Source organism: Manis javanica, chromosome 13, assembly GCF_040802235.1.
Source record: "Manis javanica isolate MJ-LG chromosome 13, MJ_LKY, whole genome shotgun sequence".
Classification (NCBI taxonomy): Eukaryota; Metazoa; Chordata; class Mammalia; order Pholidota; family Manidae; genus Manis; species Manis javanica.
The window spans coordinates 72,509,784-72,525,350 of record NC_133168.1 but is presented as its reverse complement, the minus strand read 5'-3'; the positions used below and the strand labels follow the sequence as shown (position 1 = coordinate 72,525,350).

The window sequence follows — 15,567 nt, the reverse complement described above, 5'->3', positions numbered from 1 at the left end:
GATAATCTCAGGCCCGTTGCAGGAAGAACGTGCCTACCCACCTCGCCAAACGGACCACGAGGTCTTCACAGGGTTACTCACCTTCTGACTCATAGTCTAAACTTGTGAAGTCAAAGTTTTCCTCCAGCAAAAAGGAATTGGCAGTGGGGGACATGGAGATCATGCTGTCCCGCTTCCGAATGATCTCCTCTTGCAGACCTTTCAGCCAGTCCTTGGTCTTCGGCCTGATCTTCACTGCTCTGCCCTTCACCTGTGAGCAGAGGGCGGCCACCCAGGAATGAATGCAGAAGCCGGAACAACCACCTCTGATCCCGAAGTGCACCTCACTCAAATTCACGCAGGGGGAGGAAAGCCAATCTTTACATTCTGACAGGAAAAATTGAGGGTCTACACCGCATGCAGGCTTAGCATAGCTCACGTTTGGTCTAAGTAAAAGTTGAACGATCATCTCCATGTTCTCATTCCATGTAAATTTGAAACCAGGATATTATAAAAATAGAGATTTCCTATAAATTGCATATTCCAAATTACATACTGTAAAGGGAATGACAGCAACACACTTCCACATGGAGGCGTGAGCACAGACAGACCCAGTCAGTCAGTGGGAACTGTTCTGTGCAATTTGCTCTTTCTCCCAAATTCTGCAAGTAGCTAGGGCAGGACACCAGATACTTCAATGAAGACACCAGAATTAGATACTGGAATGAAGGGTCCTAGCTCCTGCCCTCTCGTGGCACCTACACCTAAGACATGGATGAGGAGAGGGATGCACAGCCACGCAAAAGCCAGGAATGTCAGGGGGGTTAGGCAGCACCCACTCCACAGGTGACCACGCATAACTCACCTTCATACCGTCCACATCCAGGACACTGAGAGCCGAGTGGCTGTCTGCAAAAGTCACCAGCATCTGCCCTCGGTTGATCCTGGAATAAATGAGAGATGCTAAGTCAACCACAATGGTAGCCCCACAGCTCTTCTGGGCTCTTGCTGACATGCACAGGGGGGGACCACACCAGCTGGGCAGCAGTCACCTGACAAGAACAATTGTCCCATAATTCTCCAAGGTCTGCATGAGTTCAGTGCGCACATCCTCAGGAAATTCGTTTTTGTCTTCTAGGTTTGGTGACTGCAGGTTGACTATGACAGTGGCATCCAGGGGGCCCTGGAAAGAGGACACTTCCTCGAACACTTTGTCTCGAGCACACACATCAACTTCTTGTACTTCCACCTCCACAATCGCCAGCACGGGTCTGTGTCAGATACAAAGGGAAGATGGGGACAGTTAACGGGGACAAGCCAGCTACCCAACCCCAGCCTCAGTCCCAAGCTCTGCTGTAAACAGTAAACATCAACCGCTTGTTAGTGTGGCCTCAGCACAGCACCTGCAGGCTTCTGGCCCGTCCTAGAGTTTCTGTCTTTATCGTTCCCCAGCTTTAGCGTTAGCTTGGCATTTTTATAGAAGGATGATTTGAGAGAAAACAATACCAGCCATTAGCAAAGATTCTTTGCATGGTAATCTCCCGTACTGCCCAAGATGGAGAAAAGTGGGAATCCCCCTTTGCTAGGGGTTCAAGCTTTTCAGAGGGCTATTTGGCAATTTATGTTAAGAATCTCAAAAATGTTCATCTCTCTTTTTTTTTTTTTGTTTGAGAGGGCATCTCTCATATTTATTGATCAAATGGTTGTTAACAACAATAAAATTCTGTATAGGGGGGTCAATGCTCAATGCACAATCATTAATCCATCTCAAGCCTAATTCTCGTCAGTCTCCAATCTTCTGAGGCATAACGAACAAGTTCTTACATGGTGAATGAATTCTTACATAATGAATAAATTCTTACATGGTGAACAGTACAAGGGCATTCATCACAGACTTTTTCGGTTTTGATCACGCATTATGAACTATTAAAAATCAGGTCAAATATGACTATTCGTTTGATTTTTATACTTGATTTATATGTGGATCCCACATTTCTCCCTTCATTATTATTGTTATTTTTATTTTTAATAAAATGCTGAAGTGGTAGGTAGATGCAAGATAAAGTTAGAAAACATAGTTTAGTGTTGTAAGAGAGCAAATGTAGATGATCAGGTGTGTGCCTGTAGATTATGTGCTAATCCGAGCTAGACAAGGGCAATAAAACATCCACGGATGCAGAAGCTTTCTCTCAAAACGGGGGGGGGGGTGAGGTTCTAAGCTTCACCACTGTTGTTCCCCGATTTCTCACCTGATGGCCCCCCTGCGACTGTGCCTGTCTTAGGTTGTTCCTCCCTTGAGGAATCTTACCCGTCTCTGGCTAACCAGCCATCTTCCAGGGCCATACAGGGAAATGTAAAGTTGGTAAGTGAGAGAGAAGCCATATTGTTTGAAAAGGTTAGCTTTTTACTTCTTTGCAGATTTATGCCCTGTGGCTTCTATGCCCAGCCCTTGTCTCAAGGTATCTTTACCACCTGGAGGAATTATGATACTCGGTAAATTCGATATGAGGCACGAATTCTATTTAAGGGCTGTAATTAGGAAGGAAGAAGAAAAGCTATAGAGGTAGCATATGGAAGAAAACATGGGAGGATTGATTATTTCTTTGACATATCTTCTTGTAGAGTACCTTAAGCATGTATAGGTTTTAAACTACTAACTAACTTGCACACACATATTAACATAATAGGAATATGGTGACATAAAGCAAATCTATAATTACCAGCCATCTCCAGTGAAGCCAAGAAAACCATTTAGGCACCCTAGGCATTTGTGAAAATTTGTCTATGATATGATGGATATTGTCCAACTGTACTTGAACAGTCTGAGAGAAATCAGACAAATTAAAGCAACCGATTTCTGGGATCTGTTCACATCCCATATGTTCTTTTAACCGTAGATAGTCTATAGTCGTAAGATTTTGGAGTGCTACACCTTGCACCCCTCCCAACTCCTGGTTGAGTTCCAATAGTACAGATCCGGTCAAATTTGTTGTCTCACTGTATGCACATGCCAGCCTAGACATTTCCCTCCTCATTTCAATGGCAAGTCCAGGAAACGGTGGGGTGGACGCAGCCACAACCGCAGCATCGCCTGGATCTCTGAGGAGGCTTTTTGATGATCATCCCCCAGCACGAGTCCTCCAGAGAGTGCTGATGCATAGAAACAAACAGACCCTTTGCCCACACTTTGACATGCCCTCTATACCACTGTGTAGAACTCATTGGAGGTCAGCACACAGGAATTTTTTTTTTTTTTTTATTAAGAGAAAGGCATATTATCAGAAAAGAGTACCTCCATAGCTGATCATCTGACACCCTTTAAGTGATCAACATTAAGGATATTTAAAGCAGGTGTTAATCTTTGATTTACCAATAGTTTTATCCTATCAAGGAGTAATGCCCCTTTTCTTTCTTTCTTTCTTTCTTTCTTTTTTTTAATCTTTAATCTACACTTACATGAAGAATACTATGTTTACTATGCTCTCCCCTATATCAGGTCCCCCCTAAAAACCACATTACGGTTACTGTCCATCAGCATAGCAAAATATTGTAGAATCACTACTTGTCCTCTCTGTGTTGTATAGTCCTCCCTCCCCTTTCTCCCCCCCCATGCATGCTAATCTTAATACCCCCCTTCTTCTTCTCCCCCCCTTATCCCTCCCTGCCCACCCATCCTCCCCAGTTCCTTTCCCTTTGGTACCTGTTAGTCCATTTTTGGGTTCTGTAATTCCGCTGCTGTTTTGTTCCTTCAGTTTTTCCTTTGTTCTTATACTCCTCAGATGAGTGAAATCATTTGGTATTTCTCTTTCACCACCTGGCTTATTTCACTGAGCATAATACTCTCCAGCTCCATTCATGTTGCTGCAAATGGTAGGATTTTTCTGCTTCTTATGGCTGAGTAGTATTCCATTGTGTATATGTACCACATCTTCTTTATCCATTCATCTACCGATGGACATTTAGGTTGCTTCCAATTCTTGGCTATTGTAAATAGTGCTGCGATAAACATAGGGGTGCATCTGTCTTTCTCAAACTTGATTGCTGCGTTCTTAGGGTAAATTCCTAGGAGTGCAATTCCTGGGTCAAATGGTAGGTGTGTTTTGAGCATTTTGATGAACCTCCATACTGCTTTCCACAATGGTTGAACTAACTTACATTCCCACCAGCAGTGTAGGAGGGTTCCCCTTTCTCCACAGCCTTGCCAACATTTGTTGTTGTTTGTATTTTGGATGGCAGCTATCCTTACTGGTGTGAGGTGATACCTCATTGTAGTTTTAATTTGCATTTCTCTGATAATTAGCGATGTGGAGCATCTTTTCATGTGTCTGTTGGCCATCTGTATTTCTTTTTTAGAGAACTGTCTGTTCAGTTCCTCTGCCCATTTTTTAATTGGGTTATTTGTTTTTTGTTTGTTGAGGCATGTGAGCTCTTTATATATTCTGGACGTCAAGCCTTTATTGGATCTGTCATTTTCAAATACATTCTCCCATACTATAGGGTTTCTTTTTGTTCTATTGATGGTGTCTTTCACTGTACAAAGCTTTTCAGCTTAATATAGTCCCACTTGCTCATTTTTGCTGTTGCTTTCCTTGCCCGGGGAGATATGTTCAAGAAGAGGTCACTCATGTTTATGTCTAAGAGGTTTTTGCCTATTTTTTTTTCCAAGAGTTTAATGGTTTCATGACTTACATTCAGGTCTTTGATCCATTTTGAGTTTACCTTTGTATATGGGGTTAGACAATGGTCCAGTTTCATTCTCCTACATGTAACTGTCCAGTTTTGCCAGCACCATCTGTTGAAGAGACTGTCATTTTGCATTGTATGTCCATGGCTCCTTTATCAAATATTAATTGACCATATATGTTTGGGTTAATGTCTGGAGTCTCTAATCTGTTCCACTGGTCTGTGGCTCTGTTCTTGTGCCAGTACCAAATTGTCTTGATTACTATGGTTTTGTAGTAGAGCTTGAAGTTGGGGAGTGAGATCTCCCCTACTTTATTCTTCTTTTTCAGGATTGCTTTGGCTATTCGGGGTCTTTGGTGTTTCCATATGAATTTTTGAACTATTTGTTCCAGTTCATTGAAGATTGTTGTTGGTAATTTGATAGGGATCGCATCAAATCTCTATATTGCTTTGGGCAGGATGGCCATTTTGACGATATTAATTCTTCCTAGCCATGAGCATGGGATGAGTTTCCATCTGTTAGTGTCCCCTTTAATTTCTCTTAAGAGTGACTTGTAGTTTTCAGAGTATAAGTCTTTCACTTCTTTGGTTAGGTTTATTCCTAGGTATTTTATTCTTTTTGATGCAATGGTGAATGGAATTGTTTTCCTGATTTCTCTTTCTATTGGCTCATTGTTAGTGTATAGGAAAGCTACAGATTTCTGTGTGTTAATTTTGTATCCTGCAACTTTGCTGTATTCCGATATCAGTTCTAGTAGTTTTGGAGTGGAGTCTTTAGGGTTTTTTATGTACAGTATCATATCATCTGCAAATAGTGACAGTTTAACTTCTTCTTTACCAATCTGGATTCCTTGTATTTCTTTGTTTTGTCTGACTGCCGTGGCTAGGACCTCCAGTACTATGTTAAATAACAGTGGGGAGAGTGGGCATCCCTGTCTGGTTCCCGATCTCAGAGGAAATGCTTTCAGCTTCTCGCTGTTCAGTATAATGCTGGCTGTGGGTTTATCATATATGGCCTTTATTATGTTGAGGTACTTGCCCTCTATTCCCATTTTGCTGAGAGTTTTTATCATGAATGGATGTTGAATTTTGTCAAATGCTTTTTCAGCATCTATGGAGATGATCATGTGGTTTTTGTCTTTCTTTTTGTTGATGTGGTGGATGATGTTGATGGATTTTCGAATGCTGTACCATCCTTGCATCCCTGGGATGAACCCCACTTGGTCATGGTGTATTATCCTTTTGATATACTTTTGAATTCGGTTTGCTAATATTTTATTAAGTATTTTTGCATCTACATTCATCAGGGATATTGGTCTGTAATTTTCTTTTTTGGTGGGGTCTTTGCCTGGTTTTGGTATTAGGGTGATGTTGGCTTCATAGAATGAGTTTGGGAGTATTCCCTCCTCTTCTATTTTTTGGAAAACTTTAAGGAGAATGGGTATTATGTCTTCTCTGTGTGTCTGATAAAATTCCGAGGTAAATCCGTCCGGCCCCGGCGTTTTGTTCTTGGGTAGTTTTTTGATTACTGTTTCAATTTCTTTGTTCATAATTGGTTTGTTTAACTTTTGTGTTTCTTCCTTGGTCAGCCTTGGGAGGTTGTATTTTTCTAGGAAGTTGGCCATTTCTTCTAGGTTTTCCAGCTTGTTGGCATATAGGTTTTCATAGTAGTCTTTAATAATTCTTTGTATTTCTGTGGAGTCTGTTGTGATTTTTCCATTCTCATTTCTGATTCTGTTGATTTGTGTTGATTCTCTTTTTCTCTTAATAAGTTTGGCTAGAGGCTTATCTATTTTGTTTATTTTCTCAAAGAACCAGCTCTTGGTTTCGTTGATTTTTGCTATTGTTTTATTCTTCTCAATTTAGTTTATTTCTTCTCTGATCTTTATCATGTCCCTCCTTCTGCTGACTTTAGGCCTCATTTGTTCTTCTTTTTCCAGTTTCGATAATTGTGATGTTAGACTATTCATTTGGGATTGTTCTTCCTTCTTCAAGTGTGCCTGGATCGCTATATACTTTCCTCTTAAGACTGCTTTCGCTGCGTCCCACAGAAGTTGGGGCTTTGTGTTGTTGTTGTCATTTGTTTCTATATATTCCTTGATCTCTATTTTGATTTGTTCATTGATCCATTGATTATTTAGAAGCATGTTGTTAAGCCTCCATGAGTTTGTGAGCCTTTTTGTTTTCTTTGTAGAATTTATTTCTACTTTTATACCTTTGTGGTCTGACAAATTGGTTGGTAGAATTTCAATATTTTGGAATTTACTGAGGCTCTTTTTGTGAGCTAGTATGTGGTCTATTCTGGAGAATGTTCCATGTGCACTTGAGAAGAATGTATATCCTGTTGCTTTTGGATGTAGAGTTCTATAGATGTCTGTTAGGTCCATCTGTTCTAGTGTGTTGTTCAATGCCTGTGTGTCCTTACTTATTTTCTGCCCGGTGGATCTATCCTTTGGAGTGAGTGGTGTGTTGAAGTCTCCTACAATGAATGCATTGCAGTCTATTTCCCTCTTTAGTTCTGTTTGTATTTGTTTCACAAATGCTGGTGCTCCTGTGTTGGGTGCATATATATTTAGAATGGTTATATCCTCTTGTTGGACTGAGCCCTTTATCATTATATAGTGTCCTTCTTTATCTCGTTACTTTCTTTGTTTTGAAGTCTATTTTGTCTGATATTAGTACTGCAACCCCTGCTTTCTTCTCGCTGTTGTTTGCCTGAAATATGTTTTTCCATCCCTTGACTTTTAGTCTATGCTTATCTTTGGGTTTAAGGTGAGTTTCTTGTAAGCAGCATATAGATGGGTCTTGCTTTTTTATCCATTCTATTACTCTGTGTCTTTTGATTGGTGCATTCAGTCCATTTACATTTAGGGTGACTATTGAGAGATATGTACTTATTGCCATTGCAGGCTTTAGATTCGTGGTTACCAAAGGTTCAAGGTTAGCTTCTTTGGTATCTTACTGCCTAACTTAGCTTGCTTATTGAGCTGTTATATACACTGTCTGGAAATTCTTTTCTTCTCTCCCTTCTTATTCCTCCTCCTCCATTCTTCATATGTTGTGTGTTTTGTTCTGTGTTCTTTTTAGGGGTGCTCCCATCTAGAGCAGTCCCTGTAGGATGCCCTGTAGAGGTGGTTTGTGGGAAGCAAATTCCCTCAGCTTTTGCTTGTCTGGAAACTGTTTAATCCCGCCATCATATTTAAATGATAGTCGTGCTGGATACAGTATCCTTGGTTCAAGGCCCTTCTGTTTCATTGCATTAAATATATCATGCCATTCTCTTCTGGCCTGTACGGTTTCTGTTGAGAAGTCTGATGTTAGCCTGATGGGTTTTCCTTTATAGGTGACCTTTTTCTCTCTAGCTGCCTTTAAAACTCTTTCCTTGTCCTTGATCCTTGCCATTTTAATTACTACGTGTCTTGGTGTTGTCTTTCTTGGATCCTTTCTGTTGGGGGTTCTGGTATTTCCATGGTCTGATCGATTATTTCCTCCCCCAGTTTGGGGAAGTTTTCAACAATTATTTCTTCAAAGACTTTCTATCCCTTTTCCTCTCTCTTCTTCTTCTGGTACCCCTATAATACGAATATTATTCCTTTTTGATTGGTCACATAGTTCTCTTAGTGTTGTTTCATTCCTGGAGATCCTTTTATCTCTCTCTATGTCAGCTTCTATACGTTCCTGTTCTCTGGCTTCTATTCCTTCAATGGCCTCTTGCATCTTATCCATTCTGCTTATAAATCCTTCCAGGGATTGTTTCACTTCTGTGATCTCCTTCCTGACATCTGTGATCTCCCTCCGGACTTCATCCCATTGCTCTTGCATTTTCTCTGCATCTCATCCCATTGCTCTTGCATTTTTCTCTGCATCTCTGTCAGAATGTTCATGATATTTATTTTGAATTCTTTTTCAGGAGGACTGGTTAGGTCTGTCTCCTTCTCAGGTGTTGTCTCTGTGATCTTTGTCTGCCTGTAGTTTTGCCTTTTCATGGTGATAGAGATAGTTTGCAGAGCTGGTATGAGTGACCGCTGGAAGAGCTTTCCTTCTTGTTGGTTTGTGGCCTTCCTCTCCCCCTTCGTGAGGTGCTGGGTTCTTGCAGGTGTGCATGTGGTCTGGATGTTGTCCTGTGTCCTCTGGTCTCTATTTTAGGAAGATTTTTCTTTGTTATATTTCCATAGATCTATGTGGTTTTGGGAGGAGATTTCCACTGCTCTACTCATGCCGCCATCCTGGCTCCACCCCTGTTCATCTCTTTTGACCTCCTAATCTTGACCCTAGGACTCTGTTCTAAGAAAATGACCAGAAAATCAAGACACAGATTCATACCCAAGGTTGATCATTCTGGCCTGTTGATGGGAGGGTGAAAAAGGGATAAAAATAGGGAAAGAGGTTATGCAGCCGTTTGATACTATGCTATGCAGTCCTGAAGAATAACGTAGAAATCTACTGGACAAACAGGATAATAGATTAGAAGGAAAAAATGTAAATTATTGTAATTTTGATATAGGGATGAGCTTACTCTATTTACAAAAATATAGGAAACTCTTTATTATGAAGATTATGTCACCTTGAAGATATTTACAGTATCAAGTGGAAACAAAACATACGACACAATAGTATATATTGATGGCAACCTTCAAAACTAGGGAACACTCAAAAATTAGGAGAGATGGGTGATAATATCAGTATTATCCTCTCCCCCCAAGTTTATGTTATTATTGGAAGATTTTTTTTTTATTGCATCTAGAAGCAACAAAGATGCAAAGAATCTGGCCCAGTGCTTTGCACTGGGTGTTTAAAATTTTGGGGAGATTCTTCAGAGAAGCCTGTGTGTTGGAGAGAAGTGAAGATGTCTGATGAAAGCAGGTGTGGGCAGAGCAGCGCTGCACAGACTGACACAGAGAGCGACTGGGCACTTCTCCAGGGAATCAAATGGCTGAGAAAAGCCAATTCTCCGATTCTGATTCCATTCACGTAAAATGTCGAAAGGGAGAAGAGACTAGTGGTTGGTGGGGTGGGGGCAGCTAGGGAGCAGGGCAACGGGCATGGCCATAAGGATGCGACACCAGGCGCCCTCGGGGTGCTGGACATATGCCGTGTGCTGACCCTACGTTGTCATCTCCTGGACATTCTGCTATGGACTGACAGGATCTCACCACTGGGGGGACTGGATCAAGGGTGTACGGGAGCTCCATGTTATTCCTTGCAACTGCATGTGAATCTACAATTACCTCAAATTAAAAAGTGTAATTTAAAAAATATTAATGCAGCAAGTTAAAAAAGCAAATGATAACAATTCGTATCATATAATCCTAATTTTCTTATATATGTTAATACATCTATAAGCATATTGCTACATATATTTTCCCTAACTGTTAATAGTCAAGATTTTCTGCTTTTATAATTAGCAAAAAAGATCAATAAATGTCTAAGATGCATCTTGAACCATTATGTTCAGATCTGTATCCCCGGCCCCCCATCTCCCCAGCTGAGTAAGTGCTACTCCATCCTTCCAGTTGCTCAGGCTGAAAACCCCCAAGTCATCCTCAAACCCTCCCTCTCACGCCCCACACTCACTCCATCAGCCAATTTTGGGGACTCGTTTTGAAGTCTGACTACTTCTCCCCACAGTGACCCACAGCCTGGCCCAAAGCCGGCACCACTTCCTTGCCTACCGCACTGGCTCCTGCCCACTCCCTCTCTCCACCCTGGCCCCACGGGAGGCAGAGGCGCTTCTGGTGGTTCTGTCAACACCTAGTCAGGAGACACCACTCCTTAGCTCCGCCACTCCTCAGCTCCCAGTAAAGCCCCCCGGGCTTTTTACAGCCCACAGGCTTCCCCGATCTGCTCTGCTTATCCATCTCCCCTCTCCTCCTCATGGCACTCACTCTTCTTGCTCTCCAGATTGCCAGATGTTCCTGCCACGCTCCCTGCCCTGGAATGCTCTCCCCTGACATCCACATGGCTGACACACTCATTTCCTTCAGGTCTGGGCTCCAAGGTCATCTTATCAGAGACGCCTTCCTTGAACTTGGGTTAGAAAATAGCACCAACCCCTTTGCCTGACCCTTACCACTACTCCTTCCCCCTGTATAGCACTTGTTTGTTTTCTGTCTGCCTTCACTAGAAAATTCCATGAGAGCATGGTCTTGTCTATTTTGTTAACTGCTTATCCTCAGTGCCAGGAACAGGGCCTAGGATATCAGCCTCCTCAATAAATATTGGTTAAATGAATGCTTCTAAGTCCACTCACTGAACTGACAAACCTGAATATCAAGTATCTGAAAGTTTCCCAATTTCCTAGTATGTATTTACAACCACAGGTTTCTAAAGAATTTGTAAGTATATCAAGATTTAGACCTACTGGCTGACCAACCGCTCACCATAAACCTTGTAAAAGTTGAATCTGACATGCTAGTATTGGTAGCAGCTGTGGGAAGAACAAACTCTTCCTACTAAACCCTCTAATGCCATCCTGTCTCCTTAAAGATGTTCCACGAGACGAGCCTCCTCCTGTGACCAGTCCTCGTGCACGCTGAGCTGACCGACTTCTGTTGCTTCTGTTCCACCTTTAACGATGCCCAAGGCCAAGCCCACAGCTCAGAGCATTAAAAACCTGAATCCAACACTTGAATACCCTATGGTGTTTGTAATAATGAAATATCAGGAAAAAAACTCATCAGTAGGTGAATGGGTAAATTCCATAGATACATTTAGTGGAATACTGAACAGCAGTTACAAATGAATGAGCCAGATCTATAATATTGAAGTGCTTGTATCTCAAAAATATTAAGTAACAAAAAACACAAGTTGTACAATGACATCATTTATGAGAATTTCAAAGACATAAAAATACTGTAGGTTGTGTTTGAAATTTTCATAAATGATATCACTTATGATATGGAGCAATGACAAAATGTTAGCACTGATTAATTCCTGGTGGACATGTGGGTGCACAGCTACTTGTCATATAGTAGTGTCTGTTCTTTCCTGCACTTCACACATGCACACACACATCCTGACGGGGACGGCATGTCCACTCTCTGTGGGGAGCACCAGACACTGCCTCTCTCCGCTGAGAAGAACATGCTCTGGAAGTAGGACCGTACCTGTGATCAGATGCTTGTAGCTCTGCTCGGCCGTAGTACTTGAGGGTCCCAGGAGACCAGCTATGTTTGACTCTGGCATCAGCATCTAGATTGCTCTCCAGAAGGTTGAGTTCTCCAGCTACTCGGATTCCAATCAAGACACCCACATACAACACAAATTGTATCAATATGCACAAGTGCCGATTAGAGAACTTCCACAACAGGGATCTACATCACCGACCACCCAGCCCCTTGTTCTCCAAGCCACGCTTATGTGGCTCTGGGCCGGCATAAACAACTCCTCTGTGTAGATTATCCACAACAGTGAGACCAGAGCTGCCTACTCCTCCCCAGCGGGCACACACAAATGGCTGTGGGAGGGGTCCCACCCCAGGGCCCACGGGGACGCAGGAGAACAGTCCTTTGTACAGTAGGCGATGCAGAGGCTAAGAAAATAGTGTCCCTGCCTCTCAGTGCCCAGGCCATGCAGGGGTCCACACACTGATTAAGCTGTTATTTCCTGGCCCTGACATCTCAGTCTACGTCATCTCACCAGAAAAACTTAGTTGTTCGTGTGTTGGTGCTCCAATTTTAAATTAAGCGCACTTACTAGCTGGCACCAATAAGCATCCAAAACATACTTGACAACTAATTGGTAAAGAAAAACAAAACTTATCTTTCCTGTGTCTTGCTCATATTCAGTTTGGCACTGGGGCTTTAAGCAGTAAGTTTGGTTGAACAAAATGGGCATAAGGGCAGAGGCCTTGAGGGAAGAGCCGGGGCTTGTCTCTTTGTTTTGACCAGGGCAAAAGACAGATGGGGGCAAGGGGCAGTGTGGGGACAGGGGGGTGTGGGACGGGAGGGCCAGGAGTAGGACCATGTGCAGATCACAGCCTCCAGGAGGCAGCCAGAGGGGAGCACCCCCAAAGCACAACTTCCAAGCTTAGGGACTAACATCTGGGAAGACTTTTGTGTGGTTTGGGGTTACCGAGAAAACTGTTATTTATTCAGCAAGAAGCACTGGGCTGAATAAACATGGGTTTCCCTCTGTGGTACCCATCACTCGCCCCCAGCCCCCAGCTCCGAGAGGACCCTTGTCTCACACACCTGTTCTGTCAAAAGGATGCCTCTTCCTCCACCATAGGACCCTGTCTGTCCAGGCAGGGGTGCGACACTTGTCACTAGTATCGTAGGCAGCAGAGCCAACGTCATACTTGTAGGTGGGTCCAAAATTAATGGTGCCTTCGTGAAAGTCTTTAAAAATCTATCGGGAGAAAAAGAAACCACAAAAGCACCTTAGTTTTAGATTCTGCAGGTTATGTGCAAAAACAAAAAATAAAAAGCACACTCCAGAGTGCACTATTCCTAAAAAGAAACCACCTCTACTATATTTGCAAATATATCTAAAACTGGACATGAGCATGCCATTTCATTAGTAAAAGAGTGGTGACCTTCCATTTGTTCCACTGAATTACACACCACCATTGGGTGTCCTACCCACATCCAGTACTCGATCGCTCACCTTCTGCTCCTCAGTGCCCAGGAGACAGTGAAAGGCATGAGGTGAGGATCATACGTGCCCATCTGTGCAGTCCCAGGCCCAGTGCAACGCCTGGTCCATACCTCCTAACAAGGTCTTAAGCGATATTTGTTACACTAAACAGAAGCCCGAAGCTGAACCTGAACTGAACGCTTCTCTGACCCCGTGTAGCTCTGGACCCGGCCTTGGCGACGTGGGCAAGCCCAGATGGACACTCACTCAGCCCCCCAGTGGATCAGTGGGAGGGTGCAGAGAATACTGCAAGGGGGAACAAAGAAAAATCTGTATGGGAAGGTATGGTGCAGTGGCTTTCCATCTGCCACCCGCTGTGAGCTACGTCACCAGCAATGTGGAGCAGGAAAGGGACAGAAAACCTCAAAGGACATCCAAATTGCACTGCAGGGGAGACCTTAACTTCCCTGTCCTCACACATTTAACCAGCTGCATCTTCAAAAGGTAAATGGGATTTAGCTCAGCTCAGTGCAGCCCACTAGGATGCTAACGGGCACTGAAACAAGCAAACGGAATTGTTAGAGAAGAAAAGTTTTGGGTCATCTGAAGGCTGGCCAGTGTGACTTTGAAGAACTGAGGACAGATCCTGTACCTGAATCTTTCCTATTACGTCATGGCCTAAGGAGTCACTAAAAAACTGTCCATGGGTCATGTAGGCAGAAGATACGAGCTCTGTAGCTTGGTAGTGTCACGGCTCTGTGTACTGACTGTGTGACGTTGGCCTCAGTTTTCTAGTCTATAAAATGGGTATGACATCCAATGTGTAGGACAGTTTTGGGGATCATCGGTATCAACTGGTGTGTAAAGTCTATTAGATATGATTATAATTTGTTACATGTTCACCAATGAGAAAGAGAGAGAGCACCAAAATACAGCATCATAAGCAGCCTACTATACTACTTGGTGCTTTATTGTATCTGAGGCACAGCAGCCCCTGCAAGGCTTGTACATGAGGGTAGCGTGGGGCGACTCATGTCATCAGCATTCCCCATCCTCACGTGACAGCATGAGTCTGAAGAAGCAGGGCCAGCACACCTAGTCTAACTGCAGAGCAGGCTCTGGCGCGGGCAGAGGCTTCCGCCACCATGGGCTCCCGCAGCGGGCTTACAGGAAAGTAAGCCTCTTGCTCCTTTCACACAGTAGTGGCTCCTCTGGCGTGAGAGGACGCGCAGACCCCAAAAGCAGCCTATCCGAGGAGGAACGGGAAGTGGGTTGCATGAACGCTCGCATTTCTCAAACATACACCATACGTATTCTACAGCGTTAGAGTCACTGTTAAAACCACTCATGGAAATCAGTTCGCCAAACAACATTTAGCAGATGTATTTCCAGTGAGGCAGCTGCAAGCACTTTAAAAGCACAACTTACTTTTCCACTTGATTTCTGTAGCTGTAGCTGATCAAATTCCAGAAGTTTCTTCCAGTCTTGGCGTTTAACAAAATAGAAGACTTCTTCATAAGTGAGGTCAATGCGGTAGTTGAAATCACCACACCAGAACACATAATCATGAGAAAAAATGTTTCTTCCCTAAGTAGTAAAGAAAATCAGGATAGCTCTGGCTCATCTTGCAGGAGAGGAGGGATGGGGAGAAAAACTCACCATGCAGATGACAACGAGATGAGTTTTTCTTGAAATGTTAAAAAAAAGTCAAGAGCACCTAATTTTTCATTAATGCCATATGCTTCCCGAGAAACCTGAACACGGCTCACATTTTTATTTTAACAGTGGTCTGGAGACAGCTCCACTCTAACTGGGGAGGTGTCGCTGCCCTGTCTACTCTGACCCCATCTCGGGGCATCAGGCTGTGCTCCCACTTTTACGTCTACATCCTAAGAATGAGCCAAGTGTTCAGGGTTGTGAGGGTGAGGTTTAAGGAAATAAGCAGACGTGCATCTTCATTAATTTTACACATTTTCGTGCTGTGATCTTCCGTCTCATGCCTGCCCCCGCCTTGCCCCTTCCCTCTGAGCTCGGGGTCCACCAGCGCAGCCCTGAAGAACCCAGGACCCTTGCTCTTCCTTCTGCCACCAACCACCCAGTGGCAGCCATGAACCAGCCATCTGTGTCACAGAAACTGTTACAATACGTGGCTAGAAGAGCTGAGATCTCCCCTCACTGTTTGGAAATGGGTAGCTTGCACCAGGCTAAGGTGCGCACGTGATCTTTGCACGGGAAGGACGTTCAAGTCTGTTTGGAAAGGTCGGGGCTGCAGAACGGAAACCTCTGACACCACTAGGGGGCGGCAAGACGCGTGTCACTGGTGACCTG

General features: G+C 43.5%; 1 protein-coding gene across 13 annotated transcripts in view; it reads right to left on the bottom strand.

Annotated features, from left to right (window-relative positions):
• The window catches only part of SYNJ2 (synaptojanin 2), a 97,484-nt gene that overhangs the window by 12,101 nt on the left and 69,816 nt on the right, over positions 1 to 15,567 (bottom strand). For all 13 annotated transcript variants that reach the window (XM_073219834.1, XM_073219832.1, XM_073219831.1 and 10 more), the window contains 6 exons: positions 14,668 to 14,826; positions 12,855 to 13,011; positions 11,769 to 11,886; positions 1,032 to 1,250; positions 845 to 923; positions 82 to 250 (listed from right to left, as the gene is read on the bottom strand). In XM_073219834.1, coding sequence (XP_073075935.1) covers positions 82 to 250; positions 845 to 923; positions 1,032 to 1,250; positions 11,769 to 11,886; positions 12,855 to 13,011; positions 14,668 to 14,826 — 901 coding nt within the window. The remainder of the gene's footprint in view (positions 1 to 81; positions 251 to 844; positions 924 to 1,031; positions 1,251 to 11,768; positions 11,887 to 12,854; positions 13,012 to 14,667; positions 14,827 to 15,567) is intronic.